The sequence below is a fragment of the Mastomys coucha genome, unplaced genomic scaffold, assembly GCF_008632895.1.
Source record: "Mastomys coucha isolate ucsf_1 unplaced genomic scaffold, UCSF_Mcou_1 pScaffold18, whole genome shotgun sequence".
Lineage (NCBI taxonomy): Eukaryota > Metazoa > Chordata > Mammalia > Rodentia > Muridae > Mastomys > Mastomys coucha.
Window position 1 is genome coordinate 84,788,560 of NW_022196900.1, and position 16,504 is coordinate 84,805,063.

At 48.5% G+C, this 16,504-nt stretch overlaps 1 protein-coding gene across 8 annotated transcripts in view; it reads left to right on the top strand.

The window, feature by feature from the left end:
• The window catches only part of Csmd2 (CUB and Sushi multiple domains 2), a 582,522-nt gene that overhangs the window by 399,627 nt on the left and 166,391 nt on the right, over positions 1 to 16,504 (top strand). For all 8 annotated transcript variants that reach the window (XM_031378716.1, XM_031378717.1, XM_031378719.1 and 5 more), the window contains 3 exons: positions 7,411 to 7,626; positions 9,295 to 9,483; positions 14,708 to 14,877. In XM_031378716.1, coding sequence (XP_031234576.1) covers positions 7,411 to 7,626; positions 9,295 to 9,483; positions 14,708 to 14,877 — 575 coding nt within the window. The remainder of the gene's footprint in view (positions 1 to 7,410; positions 7,627 to 9,294; positions 9,484 to 14,707; positions 14,878 to 16,504) is intronic.

Consider the following 16,504-nt stretch of genomic DNA (forward strand, 5'->3'; position numbering starts at 1 on the left):
TGCAATGAGTACATCAGTCCAGAAGTAGACATCCTTTACAGAAATAGATGCCTCTGTGTGCACATGCCTGTGACACAGCCCAAAGCAGACTGTAAGGCATGACTAATGTATCATATTAGAGCCATTGAAGAAGTCACATGAACAGAATTTAAAAACTGGGATTATGCTCCTGGAGAAGAGCCTCCGTTGGTGAAATGCTTGCTTTGCAAGCATGAGGACCTGAGTTCAGTCCCCAGCACCTGTGTAAAAAGCAGGTCTCGCTGCTGTAATCCCAAAACTGAGAAGGTAGAAAAAGGAGTTCCTCTGGGCTATCCGTAGCCAGTCAGTGACACCCAGGACCAAGTGAAAAACCTTATCTCCAAAATCAGCATGGACAGCTATTGAGGGACAGAACCTAACTAATCCCTGGTCTTCATATGCACACCCACACATGCACATGTACATCTACACACACACACACACACACACACACACACACACACACACTGTGAGTTTAACCATTTTGAAAAGGAGTGTTTAAAATCCCATCCATATTTCATCCACAAAGCCACATGGGTAAGAGCAATAGAGAGCCATGGATAGTCTTAGCCTCTGGTGGGCTGTCCCTTTAACAGAGATAATCCATAAAAGCAAAGGCTGTTGGATTCAATTAAAATTTAAAAATTGATAAGGTTTGTATTTTAAAAAAAAAACCTCTGTGAAAATGCAAAGTCAATAGTAAATATGCAAAATAAAAATATCTGTGATGTATGTAATTGACTAAGCACTGCCAACCTAATGTGTAAAGAGCTTTTAAATTCTGTAAGAAAACTCGGCCCGGCCCATCAGCCTGAAAAATGAGCAGAGCTATAAACTAACACTTCATAATTGAAATACAAATTGAAAACCTCAGCCCCACCAATAATTAAAGACATGCAATTTCAGCCAGTAATGAAACACAGTTTTCCTTTCCAAGTCACATCAGGACGTCATAATGCACGGTGTGGTATAGACGTTGTTAGGCCTCACTGCCTCACTCCTGACCAGTGTGGACAAGGCTGGGCTTCTCCCAGCAGTGGTCTGGGCATGGGAAATCAGTGTGGTCTCTGTAGCCAGCGATTTCACTTCATTTACCTGAACACAAGTAGTAAAACTGCATACTGTCACGCACCTGTCAGGAACAGATTTGTATTACATCAAAAAATTAGGAACTAGGGTTGAGGAGATGCCTCAGTTTATAACATACTTGTTCAACATGAGGACCTGAGCTCAGACCACCAGCGTTCATGTGAAAAGCCAGAACAGCAATACATGTAACACCAGAGCCGTGGAAGCATAGATACTTGGCTTCTTGGGACATGCTGGCCAGCTGCTAGCCAAATCAGTAAGCGCCAGATTCAGTGGCTACAATAATAAGACACCAGCATCAACCTCTGCTTTCTACACACATGCACATGTGCACATAGTACATGCACACATGCGCACACATGAGTACAAGTTAATTAGCTAATCTGAGTGAATAAGAACTAGGGAAATGGATCAGATACTTAAATTCAGTTCTCTAACTCATTTCAGGTGGCTCATGACTGCCTCCAACTCCAGCTCCAGGGAATCTGACTCCATGTAATGGCCTCCACGGGCATTGTGTACATGTAGCATGTAAACACAGACACACACATTACACACACACACACACATACACACACACACACAAATAAAAACATGAAATAAGCAGAGAGGGCAGGTGTGAAGTGGGACGGCAGGCAGCTACAGAAAGAAATAACACAGGAAAGAATGTCTGCCGACCATCAGAAGTGTGCCAGTCAGCTAAACAGTAAAGCATGGCCCCCAAAGCCCGGTGCGCTTATAAAGTAGAAGCAAGGCTCCTTGTATAGTATGTGATCTGCAGAGGTCTACCCCCACATGTTCATGAGCTATCCTTTCTTCACTCTCATCTTTGGACTGCTTTTCCCATGAGTGAGGAAGACATCTTTTGTAACCACACTATTTGCATAAAGTAAAAAAAAAACCTGAAAGAAAGAGTATTTCTTTCTTTCATACATATCATGGGTATTGGAGTGTCCACTTTGGCTTTCAAGGCCAACTCAGCCCAGAGTTAGGATGGCCCAGAGTTTCTCCATCAAGGCAAGGCAGGAACCTCCTGGAAGGCAAGGTAGCCCTGAAGGTCCCTAGAAAGACAACCCCAGTATTAAAGATATTGTGTATCTGGGCACCAGTGAGCAGAGAGATACATGTTTCTATGGCTGAGCATCTGCGATCGTGTGAATGTATATGTAACTGTATTTCTGTGTGCGTTTACATAGAAATCACGTCAGCTCATTGGCTATTTCACACATGCTTGTCTGACGATGTAGACCCTGATCGCAGTGTACCATGGTGAGGCAGACAAAGGACACAAACACCAGGATCTTAAGCAAGTGACCTGGAGTTCAAATGCGAGCTTCTGATCAAGGATGATGTCCATGAAAGAATTAGCCAGGATAAAAAGTCTGTGAATCAGTGAAAACTTGTGGTGAGGGACCAGGCCTCCTGAGAGCCATGTGGAACTTCCCCTCACCTTTAGCATCTGACCCCAAGTAAACCAGCCAGGGAAACCCCAGGGGCTGCAGCCACCTGCTGAGTCCCAGCCACCCAGACCTTAGCTCAGTTTCTAGAATTTGCCATCACTTGAACTTTCATTTTAACCCTCACCTCCATAACACATCAGAAGCTCTTTGCAAGGCAAATCTCTGGTTCCCCACACTTTCCCCTCCCCTAGTTACTCTGAACCCACAAGACCTAGAGATCTGTTTGGTGGTGTGAACTGAAAGGAACTGAGCCCACACCCTTTTCCTATGCCCTGCTTCTAATCTATGTTGGGCTAACAGACCCCCAAGTTGCTTATTTGAATTTGCTCCCAAACAAGAGGAAACCCAGCTGGGGAAAGTTAACTTTATTCAGAATTGTTCAGCTGCCATATGGCAGGGTTACTGGAGTTGCAGTCAGACCCAGGGCATGGGCAGCTTCAGCCACCAGTCCTCAGTTGGCCAATTAAAGGAATAAAGGATTAGTGAAAAGCACAAAAGGAGGAGTTATTCAATGTGGACACATTGAGAAGAGAAACAAAGGCTCACACACACACACACACATACACACAGACGGAGGGAGGGATGGAGGGAGAGATGGAAGATATTGTCATAGAAATGAAGTCTTTCATGTGCACCTTTAGAGTCCTAACATGAGGTTTAGGCTTAAATAGATGGGTTTAAATCGATTGTGTAGCCCAGCAATTCTGGACAAGGTTTGGTCCCACCCAGCACCATTATCTCAAGTTCAGTCTCCTGCAAGAGGTCAAGTTCTCAGAACTGTGTCAGACCTCATTCCTGGAGACTAGTCCCCAGCTGTATCCACCACCTAGGCTGCAGCACTTTCCTCCTCCCCACATGAGATTCCCTCAGCATGAAATCAAAGTCCCTGGGGTACTCTGTTTCAGTAGTGTGGTGGGCAAAGGGAGGAGCACAGTGTGTCTTTAGGTTGCAGGGATTGGGATGGTGAAGGGAATTAGCGATGCAGGTGTCTAGAGAATGCGACCTTACGGAGACCTCAATGTTAGTTACTATGAAAATTGGGTTCCCTCTTTTGGGTTCTTAAGATCATTAATAAGAGAATTTAAAAACAGACTCAGAAGCTGGAAAGACAATTTTATTAAATTTCAAGGAAAACAAAACAACAGAACAGACAAGGTGGAAATCTTGCCTGGAAATTGCCAGGAGGAGAGGGGATGGAGAGAAAAGCTGTCTATTAGGCACGATGGTCAGAAGCAGTGGGAAAGCCCAGAGTGCCAGAGAAAGTAGGTTTGGGACCAGTGATCTGGGTTCACAGGGCACAGTTTGCAGGCTTGTGCACCCAGGACAAAGAAACACTTGATTAGAAATAGAAAGAGACAAATTACTAAGAAGGAACAGGACACTTCCACGAATGGAAGTGGGCTAAGGAAAACATCCCAGAAGCATCAGGCTATATTGTACATAGCCCTTTATAACTCCTCATGGACCCTGCTTCTCCCAACTGTGTCCTTCTCCCCACTCTGAATGTTCTGGTCCATGGCTGAAGCCTCAAGGTGATGAAGGGCTTCCAGGCTCTCTCTACAGACAAGTTCTTTCGATGCATTTTAGTCTCTAGTACCTATTCTCCTGCCATACCAGGAATGGCCTCTCCTAACTTCCCAGGTCACCTGGGGATCTGGAGCCCAGATCACCTGTTAAATCCCTGCTATGTGCCAGGATGGCACTAGGAGCCTAAGGCTCTTCCAACTCAGGGTGAGTTGTATCTCACCCTGAGGACTATTTGCCACCTGGAAAGGAAGCCTGCTGCTTCCCCACTGTAGCTGAGGGAAGGAGCTTACTGAGGGACCCAAGCTACTGTCCTTCCTCAGGCACAGAGACACGCGACCCCTGCGATTTCTGCCCCATGCAGTAGCTCAAGTACCATGTGCATCTGTCACACCAAATAGGATTCAGGCTCCAACCAGTCTTTCTCTATTTCTATGACAATGTCTTCATTTTCTCACAATGGCTTAAAAAGCCCCAAGCAATTAGCACAGCTGGGAAACCCGAGGGTTTCAGCTGGGCTTGTTCATCCTTAGACTCCCAGCCAAATGTTTACTCCCTGAGAGAGGCTGTGTTTGCTTGCTGGAAGAACAGGGCCAAGCTGGTGTCTCAACAGCTCATTTCTGCTGGTTACTGTATCTGACCCACATGTTCCCCCCTCTACGCATGCTCATACCTGTTTGCCAAGGGCCATATGGACCCTCACCGGTAAATCCCTCCGATGTTCCCCATGAAGGCCCCCAGACATAGTTGCTCATACTCCCCCCACCCCCAGCCTACAGAGATTACCCACAGTTGCTGCAAGTCTCTCCTTCACTAAGCCAGATCTTTCTCAGCACAAGGCACTAAGCATCAGCCCAGTGCTTGGTAGGGACACCGAACCTGTATCCTTGCATACATTGGTACTTGGACGCATCCTGGTTACCTAGACGTGGAGTGTTTACAATCCACCACCAGAGCCCCACCACCTCTGCTCATTTTCCATCTCCCCAACTTTCATAGAAACCCAGACATTTGGGGACCTCTAGCTCCTTCCCGCCTGCGGGGATGCAAGGACATGCAAACATTTTCAAATTCTTCAGCCTTAGAGGCTTGGATCCAACCACCATTTACCAGAAGTGCGGTCGGCATCAGTGGTGGCACAGAGGTACACCACAGGTCAGCGGGACCTATTCAGCATGCAGACTGTGGCCTGGTAGGTCCGCAGAGAGCTATTTCTCACAAGCTCCCAGGTGACAGCCATATTGTGGGTCTGTAGCCCCCACACACAGTAGCAAATGGACCCTGTCCTCATCACACTGCATGGACCATGGATGTACTGGCTCACGCATATACTTTCACATAGACTCACCCAAACAGCAGAATCAGGACAAGCTCAAGAGCTGTGTGTTATGGATATCCTTCTGCTCCCTCAGCTCCTCCTCACCCTCCAGCCTACCTCCTACTCTCTTCCCCTAGCCTGAGCGGCTGCACCCTGGAGCGGGAGGACAGAATCGCCTCTGCCGTCAGATGGTCTGGGTTCAACTCTGCTACCTATGAGGAGGACCTCTCTTTGTGCTTTCTTGTCCTGGGATCCCTAATAGACATGGAACAGATCATACCCACATTCCAGGGTAACTGGCAGATCCGTTTCTCCAGTTTCACTTCTAGCAGCTAAGGGCTGGCCTCAGGAGCAAGCAAGACAGCAAGACTAGTGGCAGCAGGGACTTAAAACTCAGTGAAGGGATATTGTTGCGTTTGCTTTGCTTTGCACTTGTCGTCTTCCCTCCCCGACCCTGACACTAGGCAGGTGCCAAGGACATGCGTTTTCATGGAAAGCGACATGCAGATATATTCCTGCTGCTGTCCAAGGGCGCTCACATCCCCTGTCTTCCTACCCTCCAGTTCCCTTTGCTGCCCCCACCCCTCCTCTGTCTCAACGTAATTTCTTCAGCTTCTACTTCCATGTCTCTGACACTGCAAACTCTCCTGGACCCGCTAGTGGAAGCACATGGCTCTCAATGCCACCTTCTGCTGGTGACCTGGCTCCACCTCTGAAGTCCCATCCTAGTCCTGAACTCCCGAGTCTTCTCTCAGCTGCTTACTGGAGGTTCAGATGCCACCCAGGCTAGGTTCACCACCAGAGCCTCTCTGTTGCTCTCTGCTGCAGCTGCTTATTCCCAACATTCCCAGGCATCACATCTGCCACTGCTGCCCACCTAGCTGCCTGGGATTCCTTATCCATGCTTGCTCTTGCTGCTGAAGTCAAGCCCCACCCCCAGTGCAGTGCAAGTAACCATCCTTGAATCTGATTTCTCTCTGCCTTGCCCTCCTCCAACTCCATCCTCCTTCTGACCAGCCATCTTGTTGACTCCATCAAAGTGCCAAACCTGTCCCCAGTTTCAGGTCCAGATGTTCCTCCTGAAGATACCCAGCTACCCTGATGCTCATGAAGCCATGAGAGATAGGCTGCTCCCCGGCCAGGGACAATCCTCCTTGTCTTAACCTATTGAATGACTGTGAGACCTTCCAAGTTTCTAATCACTCTCCTTTGCAGAGCTGTCTCACAAGCCTCTCTTCCTGCTACATCTTTTAATTAATTGCTAAGTTATATGTGAATGCTTATGTGGATGCCTGTATGAACACTGGTACACATGCGTGTGGAAGCCAAAGGACAGTTGGGTGTTGCTCCTAGAGCAGGGTTTCTCTGTGTAGTCCTGGCTGTCCCGGAACTCACTCTGTAGACCAGGCTGGCCTCGAACTCAGAAAATCCGCCTGCCTCTGCCTCCCAAGCGCTGGCATTAAAGGTGTGCGCCACCACCGCCCGGGTCCACCTTGCTTTTTTGAGACAGGATCTGTCACTGAGCTGAGGTTCACAGACTGGGCCGAGCTAGCTGGTGAGCCAGCGTGTGGTGGGAATCAGCCGGTCTCTGCAGCCCCAGCTATGGGATCGATAAGCACAAACAACCACACTCTGCTTGCACACATGAGTTCTGAAGATCAAACTCAGGTTCTCACAGCAAACCTTGTACCAAATGAGCTTTCTCCCCAGCCCCTGCTTCCTGCTGTAGACTGCTGTCTAGGCACCTATGGGAGGCTGGTCTCCAGTCTAGGGTCCATCCCTCTGACTGTAGGCATTTGCTTAACATGTTGGCCTTCCCTCATCCCCACCCTGGATCTCAGCCATGGTGCAGACTCCACGGAGACACCGTGAATGCTGTGAAGCAATGTAGTAGATTATCTGCAAACGTCCCTTGCACGTGCTGACCACTGGAACAGGGAGCTCGTGTCCAGCCACCTGCCCACCCCAGCCTGTGCCTCTGCTCTCTCTCTCTCTCTGCAGGCGTGTTCTTCACCTTCCATACCTTCCACCTGGAGAGCGGCCATGACTACCTCCTCATCACTGAGAACGGCAGCTTCTCCCAGCCCCTGAGGCAACTGACCGGCTCGAGGCTGCCAGCGCCCATCAGTGCCGGGCTCTATGGCAACTTCACCGCTCAAGTCCGCTTCATCTCTGATTTCTCCATGTCCTATGAGGGATTCAACATCACCTTCTCAGGTAAGGAGTGTGACCGTCCCTGGGGAGAAGAGACCAGGGAGCTAGCTCTCTCTCTCTTTCTCTCTCTCTCTCTCTCTCTCTCTCTCTCTCTCTCTCTCTCTCTCTCTCCCTCCCTCCCTCCCTCCCTCCCTCCCTCCCTCCCTCTGCCCCCCCCCATGTAGTTCTCCATTGTCAGGGTGAATGGCCTCAATGCTGCAGCTGGAGATACTTAGCTTAGAGACACAAGGATGGACTTCCCAGGAATGTTCTTGGCATGGGTCAGGAGGTTCATTCTCTGACTCGGGATACACTTTGAACATGGCCCACACAGATGGCTGAACTAGAAGACTTCACAAGAGTCCCTTCCTGTCCTCCCTGCTTCACATGTTCCCCATGACTCACTCCTCTTTCACAATCCCAACAATCACAGAAAAAAAGAGATGAGAGTTACTGAATCTATGTTTCAGTCTCATTCAGCGTCTGCATCAACGCTAATCCCAGAGTGATATATTTTTAGCTCTGTATTTGGGAATCCTGGAAAGAAAGCGCTCTCTTGGCATTCAAGGCCTTTACTCCCATTACCAGCTGTCCCCTCCACCGGCATCCTGAGGTACCCAAGGTCTCCCGCATCAGCAGGACAGAAGTACTGATGGACTACTCCTTAGCCCAGTGAAATCCCCAGGCCACCAGCCTGGGCAGGCCTGGCCAGCAGGACCCTCCTGCCTTATACAGAGCACTGAGCATGGATAGATAGTCACATCCACGTTGTCACTAAAGACGCCGTGCATGTCCTTGGCCCATCACTGCCATCCACCCTCCCATTGTGCTTATTGTTGTGATCATAAAAAGAGAAAGAGCTATAAGAATATGTTCTGGGGAGGTATAGGGGAAGGGAGTGCCTCAGCACCCTGAGGGGCCAGACACACACCGATATAGTATAGAACAGAGTTTATTTAGGGCATGGGGACAGGAGTTAAGAGGGTAGCAGAGGCAGAGAAAGGCAGAGAGAGGGAGAGAGTAGAGAAGTAGGGGCCGGCCATGACTATGTAGAGAGAGGGGGGAAGGGAATGGGGAGAGAGGGGAAAGAAAGGGGCAAGAGGCAAGGGAGAGAAGCAGGAGTGTGAGAGAGGAGGGGGCAAGCAGCCCCTTTTGTAGGGCCAGGCCTACCTGGCCATTGCCAGGTAACTATGGGGAGGAGCATACCTGGCTGCTGCCAGGTATCTGTCGGGGTGGAGTTTAGACAGAATGCCAACACTTGTCATTGGTCTCAAAGCCAGCCTTACCCAGAGGAAACTTCTGGAGATTTTGGAGTCAGGATCCTAGTGCAGGTTGCTCAAAGCAGGGTCACAGACCCTGACCCCCTGATAATGGCTAGTTGTGTGAAGCTGGTTAGTGCCTGGGGGGATTCCAGAGTATCTACCAGGCCCAGGTTTCAGATTCAAGTGGAGCCCCAAAGTCAGGGCAGAGGGAGGACTCTCAAAAGTCCTCCGTGGAGCACTCCTCCCATATTCTGAAGCCCCGTAATGAGGCCTCCCAACATTTCTCTCGGCCTGAGCCCCAGGATGGCTCGTCTTTTTCCCCACACTTGGGGGCTAGGATGCTGTAGTCTCAGGTTTTATCTCTGGTTCTGGTGCTGGGACTGTCCTCAACTGTCTCTGCGCCTAACACTCGCACTGTCTTCCTCTGCAGAATATGACCTGGAGCCCTGCGAAGAGCCCGAGGTTCCAGCCTACAGCATCCGAAAGGGCTTACAGTTTGGTGTGGGCGACACCCTGACCTTTTCCTGCTTCCCCGGGTACCGTCTGGAGGGCACGGCCCGCATCACGTGCCTGGGGGGCAGACGGCGCCTGTGGAGCTCGCCTCTGCCAAGGTGTGTTGGTAGGTGGTCACGTGCTTTCCTTCTGCTTCCCTTATTGGGCGGGCCAAACTTAGAGCGAGACAGAGGGCTGCACCCAACCGGGAGGCTCATGGACCTGGGTTGAGGATCCATATAGTCACACTTACCTGCAGGGGGACCTTGGACGCGTAGCCTAACTACCTCTATAAGATGCAAAGGAATTTGCTCTACGGCCAGACCTGGCCTTTGCCAAGCAGTATGCCCACCTCCAGCCATTAGGCCAGGCCTTAGCATTCAGATGCCTCTTGCAAAGCAATATGGGGGGGTAGTGGAAAAAAATATATATATATGTGTGTGTGTGTGTGTATATATATATATATATATATATATATACATACATACATACACATATACATATGTATACATATGTGTGTATATGTATATATATATACATATATATATATATCCTTTACTCAAAAGGACTCTCAATTGAGCTGTGTAGAAGTGTCTGCTCTTGGAAAATCCCTAGGAAGACCCTCCACCCAGGGATGGGGAGGGGCAGGAGCTGGGATCAATTATGCGTCTAGTATACCCCAGTCCAGCTCCTAGCTCCTGGAGATGCATAGAGTGAACACCACAGAGAGAGACTCCCCACCCCCCAGCCCACTCAGTGGGGAACCCACCAGGAACGCATAGATGTGTATATACTGTGTAAGCAGAGAAAGTACCAGAGGAAGGCTGCTTCTTTGTGACCATGGGCAGGAAGGACCCCTCTAGTGAAGAGCATTTTAGCAGAGATGGGGAGAAGCTGGACATGAGGAGGTAGCGTGGAGCAGACCTAAGCCATGAGGCTGCTGAGTGTTTGGGGAGCAGATGGGAAGTCAACTGAACAGGAGATAAAGGAAGACAGGGAATGGGCAGGGCGTTGGCACCGGGCTGGCCTACATTGTTACTAGAGTCCAAAAGATGGTTGATTGGTGTTCTGGGCCCAGATGGAGTGGAAAGTGGGCTGACACCCTAGGAGGTGGGGACAATTGCTACTGTGGATGGAGGTTCTGTTTGCTCAGCGCTGGATTCAGTAGAACACAGATGAATTAGTGAAGCACGCCTCATGCTCTCAGGTAGCCATAGAACTCTTAGAAAGCACAAGGAACAGATCAGAGTAGCATGCATCCATTAAAACAGAGCCCAGCATCGCCAAAGCCCATGAGGTGCTAGGGTTGTAGCTTGGCGGTGGAGAGCTTGCATGCAGGAGGTTCCCTAGCTCAATCATGAAGCGGAGAGGAAGAGAGAAAGAGAGAGACAGAGACAGAGACAGAGGATGGAAAAAGAAGAAGAGAGGGAGGGAGAAGACCTGGAGGGATGGGGAGAGGCAAGGAGAAGAAAGAAGGGGGTGGAGCCATAACTCAGCCAGTCAAATGTTGTCTTGCAAGCATGAAGACCAGAGTTCAATCCCCAGCCTCCACATAAGAAAGCCAAGCATGGTGGCACACACTTGTAAGTTCCCAGTTCTGAGAAGGCAAAATCAAGTGGACCCCTGGCCATCCAGCTTAGTACCTTGTCAAGCTCAAAGTTTATTGGACCCTGTCTCAAAAACAAACTGAGGTGGACAATAGAACTGACATTGACCTCTGACTCCCACACATATACTGCTCTGCCAGTTACCAAACCGCCAGCACCACCAGACCCTTCTGCCCGGCTTCCTCATTGATAAAATGGAGCTAACCACATCTGACTCATTCTGGATGAGGTGACATTGTTCCCATAAGCCACAGGGAGCCATGTAATTGTTACTTTGCCAATAACATCTTTATCATTTTATTTTGGATTAATGACACGTCATTAGTTTGTCAATAACATTTTACAAATTCAGAAGGGGGAGCATTCAGACAACGAAGCTGGGACAAAACTCACCCTGGGGAAGGTCTGGTTCAGACCTGACCACCAGCTGCTGCCCTCACATATGGAAAACCCCCTCCGTGAGGGCCTTGGAGAGAGTTTGCCTCCAGCGGGGCTTCCCAGGCCTCCAGATGCTCGCCCCACTAAAGCTCCTGCCTCGCCAGTCTCATTACACCAACTCATCTTTTAACTCATTATTCCAATTACTGTTTGTTCACGACACCACACAATATTTTCATTATTGCATTTGTCTTCTGTTTCACATGGTATTAATAACACGCAGCGGTTATAATCACCTCTAATTACAACCAGCCCTGCAGCAGAGACTCCTGCCAGAGTCATGGCAGGCCTGCCCACCCATGAGGGTGCTTCCGCTTGCCACCTTCACTGTAAGGTGTCATGTAGATGATTTAGCCCACTCTATGCCATCAGGAACGTTCCCAGCCACTGAGTGTACAAACAGCCCTGAGCTCTAAAACATGGTGTGACAGGGTGATCCAGCCCCTGGCCTCAAGGCCTCCTGCATTTGATGTAGAAGAGACAGCCTTGACCCTGGGAAGGGACCCCAGTCAACAAGAGATGTGGTTCTGTTCTTGGAAGCCCTAACCCTCCCCCTCAGGAGCCTCAGACTGATGGATAAGATACAGCCCCTGCCCTTACTGAGACCTCGTCTGATAGGGGCAGCAGAGGTCACAGACATCTGAATCAGCAGAGGCGCTTTCTGGGGCATGTGCCTGTTTGCTTCTCTGCAACACTGGTTTGTTTCCATTTACACCTGTGTTTGGCTTCCTGCGGCAAGTGTCACATCCCTCTTGTCCCTTCTCCTGTGTTGGGTCTTTTTCTCCTGCCTCAGCTCTGCTACATCAGAGCTTACAACCAGAGACTTTTAACTCACGCCCTGGTTCATGAAGCTGCAAGATAGTTTCACTCCTGTACCTAGAACCAAGGCTCTGGCAGGGAGTCAGGACCTTGTCATTGGGCAGGGACTAGCCACCTATGAGGCGAGCAGTCCCGTGTCCCTTCTTACTTGTGTGCTGGGTGTATGGGACAGATGGGAGGGTCTTGCTAGGCCAGAGATTGGACAGAAAGCTGGAATGCAGGAAGCTGGGGCTGGGAAGGCAGTCTAAAGTTTTGCCAGAGGCCATGTTTGAGGAAGATGGCTTTCATGAGCTGGGCAAGGATCAAGGGACTTGAAGAACAGCAAGGGCGTCGTGAGCCTGAATAGTTAGGATTTTCCCATAAGAACTCTGAGAGTCCCAGAGCATATAGGATGCCCAGTGGAGGCAGATAAGCAGGAATCGAGAGGAAGAACTACACTGAGGGAAGGTCTACTACATGGACCATTTCCTCTGTGCTTTCCTGTTTCATACATCAAACCTTACACATTCATTCTCTAGTCTCAGGAGGATACCCTATGGTCTGGATAAAGAGTGCCCGGGGTGCTGCTATAACTTCTCTGCCTCCAAAGTCTGTCCACCCCACAGCACCTCGTGCCTCTGACTAGATGGAGGTGGGAGTATGTGAAGTCCAGAGTCAGTGGGCGCTGCTTCAGATAGATTGTGTTAAATGTGCACAGCCTTCAGCAGCCCCCTAAGCCTCATCTGAGGGCATCCAGGAATTATGTAGTCTAGGAACCTGCTTTCGGAGACTGTCAGCAGCTGCTATCCCAGCGTGTCCACCCACCTTGTCCCTTCAATTTTATATCCCAGTTTGGCACATTTATCCGGTATTTCCTCATTGTGTTCACCAACTGTCTCAAGCAGTTGAGGGACCCAGTCTCCTTTGAGATAAACTAACAAGGTCCTATGCAAAGTCTTGGGAAACTAAAGCGGAGAATAGAATAGGGGCCGAGGAACAGGGCCCGTTGACAATTAGAAACTTCGTGGTGCTTAGCGGTGACTATGTCTACCTTCAAAGGACTAAGATTAGCTTTGGGGACAAGAGAGCATTTAAGCATATGACAAAGACCATGGAGACTCAGTTCTGAAGGTCTCTATGTGCCCTGTGGGTATCATCTAGCACACTCCCAGCTTAGGGTAACTAGAGCTGGCTAGTAGCCTCTTAGTAGACTTGAAGGTCCTTCCAGCCAAGAGTAAGGGCACAGAGAAGCAGCAGGGGAAAGTGGACGTGCCACCAGCCACCGCAGAGACATGCTCCAAACCTCCCATCTGTCCAGACAAGTAATGAGCCGCCATCTGGACTCCTGTTTCCACCCTTCTGGAACCTGACTATTTTTAGCCCAGTGCCTCTTCTGGGATCCGAGTATGGCCACATTCCTCCATTCATCCGTTTATTCAACAAATATTTATCTTACAGATGTGGGCCTTGGAAATGTACAGCTTCTTCAAGCATGGTCCTGGTCCTCACATTGCACAGAGTTTGGATAGGAGATGAATGCAAATGACAGGCAAGCAGGGAACAATGTGGCAGGTGCCTTGACACAGGGAGTGACAGAGGGAGCCTCGAGGTCAGTAATCCTAGAGAGCCCAATGAAGGGTCGGCCCCCAGCTATGCCCTGCCACCAAGCCTGAGTTAGCCAGTCATTGCCTACAGGTAGAGGAGGTGGAAGTATGACAGTCCCCCAAGGAATCATAAGACAGGGAGGAGATGGAAATACTAACAAAGCAAGGAGAATGCGATGCCTGCTATAAACACAGGCCAAAGACTTAGTGGGAAAGACTGTGTTTCTGTAGGAGAGGAAGCAGGGTTTCCAGAGGCAAGATGGTTTTCTTGATTGGTGCAAAATGTAGAGGTTTGATAGGCCTGTGCAAAAACTTTCTCAGAGCCTCAGGCCCCCTAACACAGGCCCAAGGAGGTGGCATTCCCAGCCCTTCCTCTTGATGGATTGACACTAGGTACAAGCAGCTAAGTACAAGTTCTTATATCTAAACTAGGGAAGAAGGCTTGCACTCACCTTAACGGCCTGGCGTTTGTGGCTCTTGGCTGAGACTCTGGTCAAGTGGTTGGGGTGTTTTGCCTGTAAGGGTTAGTGATTATTATTCAATCTCATTACTTCCTAGTTACTGTCTTTGAATACTAAAAGTCCTCCTCTTTCTAGATTTGGCAGTCTCCTTCTCTAGCATCCTTCCGTTGCTATGAAAACAAAAGATGTAAGAGAACAGTGCTTTATAAACTAACACGGTGAAAGAAGAGGGTATCCAGCGATGTGTTTTCTATTTCTAACAGAGAAGGCACACGCAAAGAAAGAAAGATGAAGAAAGCAGGCAGAACTGTAGGCAGGCTAGCGCTGGTCCTGGAGAGCGTGAGCAGGCAGACAGCCTCGGCATCCCTATGAGGTTATGCAGAGCTGTGAGTGGCTTTCTGTGTGAGTGAGTTAATCTGTGGATATTATAATTGTCGTTCCAGCGGAGTGTGGGAACTCAGTCACAGGAACTCAGGGCACTTTGCTGTCCCCCAACTTTCCTGTGAACTACAATAACAATCACGAATGTATCTACTCCATCCAGACCCAGCCGGGGAAGGGGATTCAGCTTAAAGCCAAGGCATTTGAACTCGCTGAAGGAGACCTTCTCAAGGTAACAGCAGTTGATTTCCTACAGTGTGTAGGTAACCATGTGCAAAGGGTGATTACTTCCCCATCTGTCCCTGTGTAGATGGCCCAAACTCTCCGCTTTCCCCTGAGTCCTGATGGGTATTCTCACCTGGAAGGAAGTGAAGACCAAAAAGAAGGGATGTGTGGTGTTAGCACTTGCTTAGGAACTGTCTGCCCTCACAAATGTATGAGTAGACTGATCAAATGATGGGGAGATGACTCAGTCAGTAAAGTGCCTGCTGTGTAAGCACAAGGAGTTTGGATCCCCACACCAATGTGAAAACTGATCATTGTTATGCACAGCAGTATTCTGGCCAGCCAGCCTAGCCAATCAGTAAGCTCCAGGTTCAGTAAGAGACCCTGCTTCTAAATAATAAGTGGAAAAGTTACAGTGGATGACATCTATCAATGACTCCGCCCCACACACTCAATACACGAACACATACCCACATGCACGGACACACAACACATGTACTTACACATACACTATGTCACACACACATGCACACACATAAAGTATCTTTACACATGTACTATACATATACACACACATTTTTTTAAAAAAGATGATGAAGTCAGTTGAACTAGTCAATGGATCAGTTTTTTGTGGACTATGACCTTAAATCTCAAAAATTAAGAGCTCACAGAACAAGTGTACATGCATAAGGTATGTATATATATGTGTACATACATGTTGTATATATAGATGTTGCATATGTAGTGTATTATAAGAACACATGTGTATATGTTGTATATGGTGTATGAATACATGTAGTGTATATGTAAGTGCACATATGTACATGTTATGTGTAGTGTCTATGTACTGTTTGTATAGATGTTATGTGCCTTAGTACATATTTTGTGTATAGTGTATGTGTGAGCACATGTGTGTATGTTATGTTTGTACATGTTTGGGGTATGTAGTGTACATATGTGTGTAAATGTGTGTATGGTACATGTGTATACATGTTTGGGTATGTACATTCTTATGTTCATTTCCACATGTCTATAAATGTGTATGTGGCCTGGTGCATCTAATTCACTCAAATCTGTGCCACACATCAGCATGCTTTATGCACATGTGCTTACATATGCTTTGAGCATGCAGGAGATCACTGTAACAATGGCTTCTGTGTGTCATTAGGCTGAAGGAAGCAAGCTCATTAGGGGAAGAAATGGCAAGTCTCACATGATAGAAGGCGTTATTAAGAGCCTGAGAGACATCTGTCCTGGATTTCTTTGTGTGTGCTTAAGTGGCTGTCGCTGATAATGTGTAGAGTATTCATGTGTGGGTAATAAACAGTTGAACTTGGAGAATGTACTAAAGAACTGCAGTAATAAAATGGATTATGTGGAAAGCATCGCCCAGATTTAGCCAGTTTCATCCTAAGCCAAGGAACTTTACTAGCTTATCCTAATACGATTTCATTCTCAGCAGCCAGAGAAATACCGACATGAGAAACATTTAGAACAGCCAAAGGCCATTACTCTGGGAAGTAGAAAGAGGAGCCATTAAATGACTGTCATGTTTATGGACAGTTGGTACACTGACCCATCCCTGGAGCCCGTTCTCTCTCTCTCTCTCTCTCTCTCTCTCTCTCTCTCTCTCT